The sequence below is a fragment of the Gasterosteus aculeatus genome, chromosome 13 (genome assembly GCF_964276395.1).
Source record: "Gasterosteus aculeatus chromosome 13, fGasAcu3.hap1.1, whole genome shotgun sequence".
NCBI classification, from domain to species: Eukaryota; Metazoa; Chordata; class Actinopteri; order Perciformes; family Gasterosteidae; genus Gasterosteus; species Gasterosteus aculeatus.
Window position 1 is genome coordinate 21174357 of NC_135701.1, and position 13304 is coordinate 21187660.

Consider the following 13304-nt stretch of genomic DNA (forward strand, 5'->3'; position numbering starts at 1 on the left):
AGCTGCTGAATGTTAGCAGATGCTGCTATTGCTTTAAACTTTTAAAAGCAATTTACTTTGTCTAATTGTGACAATGTGACCTGTAGCTTCTGTCTTGATCTTAATTGTTTGTCGGTGCGAATTAGTGGATGTTAATGTGAAGTAAAACCAACACAACGAGCTAAAAAGCTGCGAAGTTGGCAGATAATTTCTTGTGGTTTTGTTTTATTCAATGCAACCCTAAATGAATAAACCAACGCAGCTTTAAAATGAGTGGAACTCCCACAAGAGGAGAATAAAGAACCTGAGAAACACTCGAGTTTGTCAGCTGGCGGCAAAATCTATCCAGTTTTTCATTATTCAAATCGAGCGCTGATAAAGCCGGGGCGCGTCGGCGTGTTTCTTATCGTCGTTATGGAGGTTATGAGCCGCGGTGACGAAGCCTTTGCTCGGCTGAATGGGTCCTCTGCAGTGACTTGGCGTTGTCCTCCTCTGGGATTATTTGCTGCAAATGTCACTTTGGGTTTGAAGGCAATGTGCAATTTTTTTTAAATGGCCGGAGCTCGTGTACCTTTCTGGCCGCTCCTGCATCGGCGTTTTATTCCTACCGATAAATTCTCCGAGGCTTTCGACGACAGCGGCTGCTGGTGTCGGCGCTCGGTGGTCAGGCTTTTGAAACCTCGGTGCCTCTATTTCTGTTTCTCTTTTTGAGTAATACAACGAGAGAAGAAACAAAAAAAGACCGAACTGAAAGCTGCGGCGGCTCACTGAGACCTCCAAAGGATCACTTTTGAAAATACGAGATGAAAAATCCAGTCAGATTTGTCTCACTGCCCACGAGTTTCCGATGAACCGCCTGTAGATGTTTTCATTTGTCCTGCCGTCATCTCAAGGACCCTCAGCTCTCAGGGTGTCCTCAGCGCCGTGGTTGATCACTACGACTCAATTCACACTGAAATAAGGAAACAATGGAAGTGAGAAAGGATTTGAGCATTTCGCGAATCACAAGACGAGCAGAAGAAAGATATTTTAACTAGAACCTCTCGTTTGCAAGCAGGAAGTTCTTTGGTTTCCAGGCGTGACGCAGTGAAGAAAACCCGACTTCTGAAGAAGAAACTTAGTTTATGTGGTCAGAGGAATCTTTGCTGTCACGAACACAAAATGCAGAGTTCGCCGCAGGTCGTTCTGCTGCATTTAGTGACTTTGATTAATCCGCTCGTACGTAATTTAACTCTACTTGCAGCAAAGACGCCACGGAATCGAACCTGCGAACGCTCTCTTGCGCTGCCACGTTAACCTCCTTCCGTGCCGCTTCGAGAAGTGATGATGATGATGATGATGATGATTGGAGGGGGAGCAGGAATGCCGGAGGACCGGTGGCAGCGCGCCGATTCCCGCCGGGGAAAAGCAAATAAAACCGATTTATTACCTTTGTCAAAGTGCTGAAACCACCGGCCGCGTTAGGAGCCGACTCGGGTTTTTGGATTCAATCAATTAAACCCTTTTGCATTGAGATCCACTCTAAAGACCATGTGATTTAATTAGTGTTCCCTCGTCCCCCGCAGGCACTGAATCTCTATTGTAGTCCGACGTAAAGCCGTGCTTGTGCGTTAGCAGCAGAGGCTTCGTCCTCCGACGACGAACACAAACCAACATGTTGTTGCAGCTGAGAAAGAAATGTGCAACTTGCTTCCATGTGAATATTTTCGGATATTTTTGTCAATAAAAACACCTTTTCTAAAAGTTCATGGACAAATGCTAATTAAGGAGTAATAATAATAAGCTAATGAAAGATAAACAGCTAAAGCTGCTCAGAGCTGTTTGCTCATCGGGAGCCTTTCACCGACCTAATTACTCTGAACAATCCACTCTAATTATTAAGTGGATTTAATTAAGGGACCTTATTGGACTGTTACTCCAGGAGGCGTCTGCGTACTTCTGCCTCCGTCGCGTGATCTCACAAAGCGGTTATTTCATTTCAACGTATGTATCTCACAGCTCAGCTTCACGTCACATGACACCGCGTATGTTTGCGTTGGTACTTTGTCGAATATTATGTAAACCTGTCGTGGAACGCAAAGTGATGCTGTAAAGTCTATTTATGGCATAAAGTTCATATCAAAGTCCGCTTTTAAGCCCGTAGGATGGAGAGTAATTCGCCTCGTGTGTTTAATTCCTCAGACATGTGAGGCAAAGTGTCCAAAAGCCTCGTTAGAAGTTGTGATTGAAGCATTGTTCACGTTTTCTACTTTTCTCTGGCGTAATCGTGCATTAATTACTCTTTAAGTGCTGCGAAGCCGAGTTATTATTTCGCTCTTGACCCGTTGAGACTTCATCCCCCCGTATTCCTCCGGCTGAGGTCGATCGATATCTGAAAATGGTTCCTGGTAATCTCCCGGTATTGATCGCGGTCACACTGCTGGCAGGTCTATTAATAAGCTCCCCGTTGGCTGCCACGCCTCGTTAGCGCCTGTGCGTTCAGGCGGCGTCGCCGGGGCCTCGGCGCCGACCCGTCTTAAGCCGATTATGTTACTCGGGAGCGAAGGCGACACCGAGGTCCGGTGTTCCTTTCCGCCGCTCGCTGCCAAGGGGCCGCGCGCCGCTCGAGTCTCATCCCGCGTGAAACTCCGCGGCGCGAAGCCGACTTTCTGATGAACTTCCCCGCGGCCCGAGCACCGCGCGAGGCGTCCCGAGGCACGTTGCTCCCCGCAGAGCAGGAGGTCTCCCCAGTCGCATGTGAAATAAAGAATAAAATAGGAGAAGCACGACGGGATTAACTCTTGTGTACGGTGTTTGCCGAGGGAATGAAACGGGAAGGCCTCGCCAAACGCACCCTTTCCACATCGCCGCCAGCTGATGTTTTGAACGCGCGTGTTTTTCGGGTCGGAGGAGCCGTCTTTGCCTTTTTACACCTCGCGGGAACACTGGACCGAACCGGCACCACAGCACACGTCATCCCTTCCTTCCCAATATTCACCACACGGAATATTTCCCATGATCAGCTGATTTTATTGATCCTGTATAATAAACTACTAGGAGTTAACAGCGTGTAACTACTTACTACAACAAATGTATTTAAGATAAAAACCATTGCGTAAGCTACAAATATCAGTTTAATCCTGAAAGAAAGGCTTTAAAAAGCTCTTTATTTGAACCTTCCCCTCGCACAGCGAGGCGTCTGCACGGACAGATGGTCAAACCGACTCCAGCTGGTTTAATAGCTTCAGTTAAGCCGGAATAAAAATCCCTCCCTCTTTCCTGTGTCGATTCTGGTGAAAACGGAAGCAGCGGCCGTTAAAGAACCGACTCTGCGGATGAAAAAAGAAGTGTTTTTATTCCCTTCGGTCCGGCGTGGTTCGGGGATTTTGAGATTTGCTTTGTGGAACAAATTTCTTTAAAACGCATTGATTTGCAGCAGCTTAAGAGAAGCTCGCACATCAGCTCGTGTTTCATTAAACGCCAGAGAAGGAACCGGTGAGGCGTCCGGTCCTCGCGCAGGAGACGAGTCCCTCTAATGGGACAAATGACCGTTTGTCGCTCTGCAGACGCGTGAAACGTGACTCTTGAACTGGATTTGAATGCAGATTCCACGCACCCTTTTATTTCAGTAACTAACGTGATGCAGAGCAAACAACCCGTCTCTTCTCATCCTTTCCTTGTAAACATTAAGCAGAGCCGAGGTCGTCTCCTGCGCTGAATAAACCCGCCGCCTCACGTGTGATGGACGCGCGCCGCCTCCTCGCCACCCATTCATTTCTTCCCTCCGGCCAAAGTAAAAGCACCGCGTGGGGAACGTTTGTCGAGGTGGACGAACGAGTCCCGGGAGAGACGCACCCCGGGGCGTCCCGTCACCGACGACTTACTTTGTGTTTTCTCTCTTTTTGTTGTTTCAGTCATTTCAAGGAAGTCAAGGACGAGCGTATCTCTTCAACTCCGTGTAAGTATGAGCGCGTTCTGCTCTCTGCTGCGTGAACTTTAAACGTGTTTCTGGGGCCTGTAAGTAAAAGTTAAACAATAAATTATTTTTTTTTAAAAGCACTGGGTGGGTTTGTTTGGAGTCCCCACGTCGCTCCTTCACCCAAACCTCCTGCTTTGCTTTCACACCTTCCCACTTTTTGTTTTCTGTGCAGCTGTTGTCCGTTGCTGCCACGACGACTGCACACGTATGTTAAAGCTGTGTTTTAACACGCATACACAACATCGAGATCAATGCACAGGAACCTGTAGCCCCCCAAAAAATACGCGAATGAGCATTGAGTCGTATTCGATGATCCCTTCCAACCAACGCCTGAAACCTCATTACGTCCGCTGTGAAGATGCTTTGGTTCAAATTCCCTGATCCCTCAGACACAGAGACACAGAGCGTCCCCTCGAGGTTGCGTCCCCGTCTTCCTGTGGGACGTTCCGCCGCTGCCACCAACGTCCTCCGGCTCATTTTCATTCCATTCGAGGCACAAAAACATGAAAAACATGCAAAGGGATCAACAAGTGCAGTCTGACTCCAGCACCAAACATCCCCGTCACCAGGTTTCACTCGTAAATGCCTCAACAGCAATGAAATGTCCGTATTTAAGTGTCAATCTGGTCCCGACTAAACCGAGACTAAGCACTAAACTCGAGATGAGACGTCTAGTAAACCGGTCGCCGGCCTCAGGACCTGCCGGTTAACGTTCGTCTCCTTTAAGCAGTTTTTTTTCATGCTGTATTTCTCGCTCGGCTGGTTCTTGGTCTCTCTCGTCTCTCTCTTCTCCCCCCGAAGGTCTGAGGGATTCAGGTGTCACGGTGCAGCGGCTCTGAGCTGCATTGCTCGTACCTGCCTGACTGAATTAACTAAACGAACAGTCCAGATGAATTATTCCTGTCACGGCAGTGGAGGAGGGGGGGGGCTGCTGGCGCCATGTTTACGCTTCCATGCAGCCTCAAAAGATGTTTAGCCCGAGAACAGATGGATTTTGTGGAGAATTAGAGGTTTGGCAGAAGTCGATGGTTTATTGTCCGGTGGCATTTCCTTTCATTAGAAGGAAGCTAATCAGCTGCAGTGTTTCCTGGAAGGGAGGGGTGAAAAACCACAGAAGAAGTATTGAGTATTTCCATATATTTGTGTGTGCGGGTAAAAGGAGATCACGTTATATATTGTATTGTATTGTATTGTATTTTTGTACAATACATTAAATAAACACGTTCAGCTCTTCTTCTTCTGCTGTCCCTGACCTCTGTGGCCCTTTTCCTCCACTTCTTGCCCCCCCCCCCTCCTCCCCCCTGCAGGGTGAATGTCGGCTGCGGGCCAGCCGAGGAGCGGGTTCTCCTCACAGGTCTGCACGCCGTGGCGGACATCTACTGTGAAAACTGTAAAACCACGCTGGGCTGGAAATACGTAAGTGTCCTTTAAACTGTTTGTGCCCGCTAGATAGGTCAAAGGTCAAAGGTCAGGGGGTCTCTCTCTCACTGAAGCCGTAGTAACGGTCGTTTTTAGCTCGGGGTTCGAGTTGAGCGCTCTTTGGCCTCAGGAAGCTGCAGGTGGCTGCAGACGCTGCGGCTCCTCTGAGTTTCCTCTGAGGTTCCTCTGCAGCTCCTCTGAGGTTCCTCTGCGGCTCCTCTGAGGTTCCTCTGCGGCTCCTCTGAGGTTCCTCTGCGGCTCCTCTGAGGTTCCTCTGCAGCTCCTCTGAGGTTCCTCTGCGGCTCCTCTGAGGTTCCTCTGCGGCTCCTCTGAGGTTCCTCTGCGGCTCCTCTGAGGTTCCTCTGAGGTTCCTGAAGCTGCTCCTCCTGTGACGGGAGAACCCGCTCGCGAGGCCGAGCTCAGCAGGACGGAACGAAGCTCCTCGGGGACACGCGGGGAGGACGTCTGCTCCGTCTTAGACAACGGATCCATAAATGAGGGCAAATGGGACGAATGAATCAGTTTGTGCTTCATGCACTTAAAAGCGGCTTTGACAACGTTTCTCTGCGTCGAAAGCCGTTGTGCAGCGGAGTCAAAGAGCGTTTCGTGTCATTTGGGTTTGTCCTGCGTGTCTTTGCTCCGCGTAAAGCGTCTAATAACGACGTGTTATTATTCCATCCAGCTTGTAACTGAACCTTCTCGTCTCCTCACGCAGGAACACGCGTTTGAAAGCAGCCAGAAGTACAAAGAGGGAAAGTTCATCATCGAGCTGGCTCACATGATCAAGGACAACGGGTGGGAGTGACGCGCCTTTCACCGACCTTGGAATGCTCTTTATTGAACTGCGTGGAGCGGCGCCCGTCGACCCCCACCCCCCGCCCCACCCCATCCCATCCCAACTCCACCAACCTCCTCCCTGTCGCCTCCTTCACGCCCATCGTGAACCAACAGAACAGACTACAGCGATGCCCCCCCCCACCCCCCCACCCCCCCACCGCAGCACGCTAGTGATTGTGGTGACACGGCGTCCGCTATGCGAGGAGGAGAGACTGTCGCTCCCCCAGCAGGACGCATGATGATTCTTTTTAAAGTCAGTTGCTTCGGTTTTAACTTGTGTGTTTGTTTCGATGGCAGAAGGATGTTACTGGATAGCATTTTATTTGTCTGTTCGTGTTGTTTTATCTCCGTCTTTCGCTGATGAGGGACGAGGGGGGTTGGAGGTTGGAGGGGGGGTGGATTATTGTAGCAGCATCATTCTTAAACAAAGCCACACAAACAAAGTGGTTGAGGATTTTATTCCATTTGTTTTTTCTTTCTTGTGAATCTTCTTAATTTCCCTCAAGAAGCATTGAAAGCAGCACCTATTTGTTGGACATAAATGGTTATATATACATATATATATATATACACGTATATCTATAGTTACTATATAGATATATAAATACTTGTAGTGTTTGGCTGAGTAATATTGTGGCTGGTCCCATTTTGCAACATGGCCTAAAAGTGGTAGTTTCTAACTGGGGGGCATCAGTGAGCATCAAGCAAGTGATGAAACAACACACACACACACACACACACACACGATTACATGAATACTATGATGTTCGTAGTAGGTGGATATGGGAACATATTCTGAATATATATTTCCTGTCCTGCGCACACACGTGCACATGCGTACGACTGTGTGGATACATACATGCGTTGTGTGTGTGTTTGTAGTCACGCATCACACATCAACACACATTGATCGATGCCACTTTTTGCAGACGCATCCGGTTCTTAACTTGGAGTCAAAGAGTTTGTTTCCTAGTAGTTTTTTTTTTTTTTGTTTAACGGCCTCACAGATGAACGACGGCTTGTTGCCCCCCCCCCCCCCCCCCCCCACGGACGATCTGATCATACGACTGTTTTTATTACTGTTTGTTGGCTTAGTTTCCTTCCCGCTCTCGTAGGTCTTTTGCACTTTATTCTCTACGATCTGCTCGAGCGCATCGATCGTCTCTTTGTGAACCGCTCGCCCCCCCTCCTGTTTTCTGTTGTGCTGTGCATAACTGGAAAAAACGTAGTGCCCCCCTCCTCCTCCTCTCCTCCCCTTTCTCGTTCAAAGTGTCCCTCAAAAATAACGTTCTGCACCAAAATCCTCCCGGAGCTCTTTGCGGTTTCTTTCTTTTCCATTTTGTACATTAGGGTCTCGAGGTGCACGAGCAGACGGAGGTTCGGGACGCAGGTTTCCAGGTCTGAAGGAGGTGGAGGGGCGACGCGGGGCGGGACGGGAGAGAGCGATTTAAAAAAAATCAGCAGTGACTGATTACTTTGCCGGCAAGGTCGGTCAGATCACGTGACCTTTCACCCTAAAAAACGATGACAATGCAAACCCTTGATAGTGAAAACTACTTGAACATATAAAGACATAAACAGCTGAGACATTGGCCCCTGTTACAGTTTTTGTACATAAAGTAACATATTTAAGGTTTTATACGGATTTCTACTGGGTTAGTTCATTTACTTCCCAAACTTGAAGCACTTTTGTTCTGTGTGTATGTGTGTGTGTGTGTGTACATACGTGTGTAATAGCCCACGTGCGCGCGCACACACACACGAGTGACTGTTTAGTTTCTTTTCTCTTTTCGTTTCTCCTCCCTTTTTCCTTTTTGGATCAGAGGTGTTTCTTCCTGTCACGGCCGTCTGGTTTCTCTCCCGCTGGTCCGAGGGGCCCGTCGCTCCGCCCGGAACTGATCTCCTCCCGTGTTTTGTTCCTCTGTCGGCGTGTTTGTTTGGCTGGTGTGGCGAGAGCCCGCCAGAGGGCCCGCCGTTCGGGCCTCCGCGGAGCCACGTGGACATTTGAGGGCGAGCTGGAATCTCCCGCCATGTCGCCGGGGAAAGAGCCTTCCGCAGAGACCCTTCGGGCCGCCATGTCGGAGGTCCTTAGCGCTCGGAAACGTTGGCCGTGATCATCTGATTGTATTTTTTGAACTATTTTGTGTGCTGGTTTTCATAAAAAAAAAAAAAAAGATTAAAAAAGTTTCCTGATTTATTGTTTTGATACTTAAGTTCAGTCGCTGCCTCCCACTTATTGGGCCGCGGCCTTTAGGAGTTTCCTGACTCTTCCTCTTATTTTAAAACACTCCTTAATGTACGGCGTCTTTGGTCAAAGGTCAAAGCGCTTCCAAGAGCTGCGTCGGTTTCGGAGGTCGCGCCTCCTGAATTGGGACGCAGCCTCCTGCCGACGCTCTGATCTTGATGGAGAAATCTGGGCTGGAAAAAACTGACAGACGCTGAAATCGCTCCTGGGGCGGAGCGACGGTCGCGTTGCTCCTTCCCTGTTGTGCGCACAGCCACTTCCTCCAAAGGACCTCCAAGGTGGCGCCCGTGGCGGCGGCTCGCTTTACGCTCCCTTCGATGTAGGCCGGTCTGGGGAGGCGAGGGGAGGAGGAGGAGGGGGGAGGGCTTTACCAAAGCTAAAGAGGAGACATCCTGTGGCGTCTGATGTCTTTCTGTAGAATGTTTGGATCCTCCGAACTCAACAGCGTCTCGGCAGCCCGGGCGAGACGCGTGGACGCGTGGTGCTGAAAAACTGTTTACTTTTGATTGTTGTTATTTCCTTTCTTTGCGACACTGGCTACCTGCTTCTGAGTTCCTTTCTAAAGAAACCCACCTGGAAGGAAACGACTACCGAGTACTTTTCTTAGGACTGTTGACCTGCAGTTTGAGGTGCAAAGCATGTTGTATTTATAATGGCTTTATGTCTCGGGGTTGTTGTTGTTTTTTTTCTAAAAATTGAAAAAAATATATATATATTCCATGCTTTTATTTGACTACATTGCTTTGCATTGTGTCTCAGTAAGGCCACGTCACGCGTCTGTTTTCACTCCAATGTAAACTATCAGATGTCACAATAAATTTTCAATTGTCGTCGCGTGAAAGTCGTCATTCGCTCTGAGGGCGAGGGGTAATATCTGTGGGACAGATGGAATCCAGGACAGCGGCGTGTTGCTCTGACTGAGGAACCGAACGGGCTTCTCTTGTTCACGCGGTCTGTGAGGAGCATCTGGATGAGGTCCAACCTTCTGGTGTCTGCAAAGCAAATGCTAATAAAGATTTATCCGAAGACGTATTATAACATTATTTCACAGGTTTTCCAGTAAACTAAATCTTGGCACATTTTCTAAAGAATATTTTTTTTCATGCACAAGGTCGTACACTGCAGGTAAGATGTGAAAGCTTTAAAAAAAGAAAAATTTCAAACTGAAACATTGTTGCTGAAACACACGTCTGGAAAAGAAAGAAAAGAAGAAGTTGTCCCGACAGTTGTGATGAGTGTGAAAAGGTGATGAAATGAACCACATACCAGACTTCCTCTTCACACGACTTCAACATCTCTGCTCCGCTGAGGAGAAGCTGTTGAAAAAAGAGGCAACTGGTGTGTTTTCTTCTGCGTTCTTGGAACCCATTTTTATTTTCGTTAAAACAAATTCGCCATTTAAAATCTGTCCTTTTCGTATTGGCCTCTTTCTTCATTGTTTTTAAGGTGTGTTGAATAAAGAAGCTTGTTGATCCTCAGTTCCCACGTTGTAGAAACCTACTGAAAAGGAATAAAATAAGAAGTGAACACAGCCCCTGGTGGAGGAGCGGCTGTCTGGGTGGAGGAGCGGCTGTCTGGGTGGAGGAGCGGCTGTCTGGGTGGAGGAGCGGCTGTCTGGGCCGAGTCGCCGTGGCAGAACGAGCTCGGTTCCTCTGCTCTCCACCCGTCTCCACCCGTCTCCTCGCGGCCCACGCGGCCTCCTGGTTGGATGTCCTTGAGGTGCTGCCACATTCTCACACGAATACAATAAATATATTAGCATATATTATTTCATCAGTAGCGATATTTGATTTAGTGCAGTTGGTTTTCTCCCTTTTACACTGAATCACAGGTTCCTCCTCGCAAGATAAACACCGTTCTACCTGAAGACAACCGGCTGGTTTAAGTTCTCCTCAAGCTCGTAACGAGCCTCTGGCATTTGGTTTGAATTAAAGGATTATATATTATTCATAGTTTTATAATCCAATGAGTTGTTTTGACACTTTCTCTTCGCTGTGACACAGAATAAAGAGCGCCGACTCGTCTGTGTTATTTTACTACAGCAGCAGGCAGCTGCTTTTCTGATAATAAAGAAACTGAACAGCTGTGACTCTGAGCTCCTCGACCAGCATTCAATGTCTGATCGGACAAAGCTGGTGAGGAAATTGTGGTATTTATGTATTTAAAGCCTGTTTCCACCAACACAAAGGTAATAGCAAGGACCAAATAAAAAGAATCATGATTCTGGAATATAAAAGGAAAGTTACGCACCATAAATGTGTTTGTCAGTCAATATGTTTCCATATACTTATACTTATATATATATTGTATTTCAACTGTTGTACTTGCACCAAATAAGCATCTGTTCCGTGTGCAGGCCGGAGACATCTAAAGGGGGGCTGCGTTTATCAAGAGCATCGTGGCACTTTTACTGCATGCATATTTCAGTCAGGTAAGAACCAGAGAGGGAGTATGGGGGGGGGGGGGGGGGGTGTTGTGATGGCTGCAGATAGACCAGACGTACCAGACGAGATGTCGGAGTGTGTTGTTCTCATGTCTCCATTCCCCCCCCCCCACAGGAGGGTCTCCCCCCCCCCCCCCCCCCCCCTGGGTGGGTGTGGGGGGGTGGTGGTGTCATGGTTCTGTGGAGGTCGACAGATGAGGATGCACAGTAAGCGTGTGAGGGGAAACCAGGCGAGGGGGGGGGGGGTCCTGTTTTCAATGTCTTACCCGTGTAAAAGTAAAGATGGATTATTAGTAAAAAGTACATGTTGCTACAACTTCCACTTCTGAACGAAGACGATGCCAAAGCATCTTCATCCTACGTTGTCGCTGATGTCCACCGGGGGGCGACACTCGTGCTCCTATAGAAGTCTACGGGAAGCACACTGTAAACATTTAAAGGGAGTTTAAGGGCTCAAGTCAAGACACAGCGTGGCGTTAATTCACTAGATTGTGTTCCTTTTAGAAGGCGGGGCTACGTTGTGATTGACAGTTGGCTCCTTGGATCAGTACAGATTTTTGCTTTGATTAAACAACACAGACTGAAGAGAAGAAACATATTTGCTGCTCTCGCTTGTTGCACCCACCGGCTCTCAGTGGCCCCCTTTGACTTGTGACTTCATTCACTGTCCCGTCTTTTTCTCCCCCCCTCCCTCCCTCCCTCCCTCAGCTGGTAAGTGGTTGCCCCGGGTTGCAGCAGGCTCCCATGACTAGAAGCTTTAGTGCTGCAGCTATTTCCAGCCCTGTGATGTCATCAGAAGGTGGGGCCCTCGTCCCCGGAGCGGTGAGTCAGAGGCGGGGGAGGGAGGGGGGGAAGGAGGGGGGGACGCACACAGCATCCAAACAAATATGAAGTTACGCAGCGTTGGTCCCCACGTCGTCACCTGGGTCACAACACGCTGACACACAAAGGAGCGACAACCACAACGACGCACTGATGCAACTGGTTTATTTTTTCAATAAAAGGTCCTTGAATAAATAAAGCTGCATCGTGTTATTTTCTTTCAGGTTTTATGCGTTCATCTAGTTATCTGAAATACAGATAATGTTTATTAAATGTATTTTTTGATGTTTCTGATTTGTTGTTTTCTTTCGTCAAGGTTCATGTGCAGGTGTCTCTGTCTCTGTCTCCGTCTTTGTCTCCTGGTAGCGGCAGCTGGAGGAGACGTTGTTATTCTCCCGTCTCCCTGAGTGATGTCATCCCCATTCAGACTCTGCCCACGCAAAGTCGAGGAGGCGCTCAGCATCCACTGTCGCCACGGCTACAGCCCCGCATCCACCCCCCCCCCCCCCGCCAGGCGCCACGGGGACCGACGGGCGCTCCGTCCAATGAGGGAGGAGATGAGTGATGTCATCGAAAGAGGAGAGAGGGCCGAGGCGGAGAGTCAGATCTTAACAGGCCGTCACAGAGCATAAGGAGACGAGGGGGACCAGATGACTGACGGATCATCTTCACGCTACCTGATCAACAAATATATCACGGCTGAAGAGCCAGACTGAAAAGCATGAAGAATACAGAACATTACGGAGAGAAACTCATCGGGCTCCTTTCCCAAACCAGACAGGTGGCCTACACGTTGACCTGTGAGGACAGAAGAGACTCATGTGACCGGCGTATAATTACACGCTCTTTTAGCGGCATCACGTGTTGCGTGTGTCCGGACAGACAAATGTCTAAAGTCGGAGTAAAGTAAAAGTAAATAGCAGCTACGAGACCGACTTCTCTATTTGTTTAACGCCTGCGTAGAGACCAAACCACAGCCGAAAAGAGAATTATTATTGAATTGACACACACACACGTTTTGCAAACACAACCTCACAAATAATGTGATAATAGTTGTGTACAGCTGCACTTTAAACACGGGTTTTAAAATAGATTTCTTGATTTTAATCCTCCAGGTCTTGAAAACTGCTTTTGTTTTTTCTCTTTTGGGTAATTTTGCTGCTTTGTTGTTTGCATCGTTTTTCCTCCTCTTCCATCCCTCTTTACCGCTGCAGCATCCTAGCCGCCATCCCTTTGTCCGATCTCCTTGTGACTGATCTGCGCAAAGGGGAATTATGTTTGAAGTACTCTGCTGCTTTTAAAGAAAAGCCAGTGAAATATCATATCTTGGAAAAGCAGCGACGCTTTCATGTTTTCCCCTGAAAGCCGGTCGAATGACCTGGACGGCTGCTTGTCTCTGTTGCCCGGCAACACCGAAGCAGCATCAAGACCGGTGGAACAAACGAGGAAGGCACGTAACATTACAAACAAGTTTAAACCCAATTTTTAAGTGTCCGGGAGACGCGATGGGGAACGAGAACTCCCGCTTCTTCGTTTCCTTTGTGCCGCAGCTGAAGAGCGAGACGCTGTTCGGAGGCCGATGCTCAAGTTCAACGACGCAT

At 48.5% G+C, this 13304-nt stretch overlaps 1 protein-coding gene across 3 annotated transcripts in view; it reads left to right on the forward strand.

Moving 5' to 3' along the window:
• Positions 1–9268, forward strand: part of LOC120831072 (protein yippee-like 1) — a 16973-nt gene extending 7705 nt beyond the window's left edge. For all 3 annotated transcript variants that reach the window (XM_078086263.1, XM_040196205.2, XM_040196206.2), the window contains exons 3-5: positions 3873–3916; positions 5245–5353; positions 6072–9268. In XM_078086263.1, coding sequence (XP_077942389.1) covers positions 3873–3916; positions 5245–5353; positions 6072–6161 — 243 coding nt within the window. In that variant the 3' untranslated portion in view covers positions 6162–9268. The remainder of the gene's footprint in view (positions 1–3872; positions 3917–5244; positions 5354–6071) is intronic.
• Positions 9269–13304: the final 4036 nt, after the last annotated feature.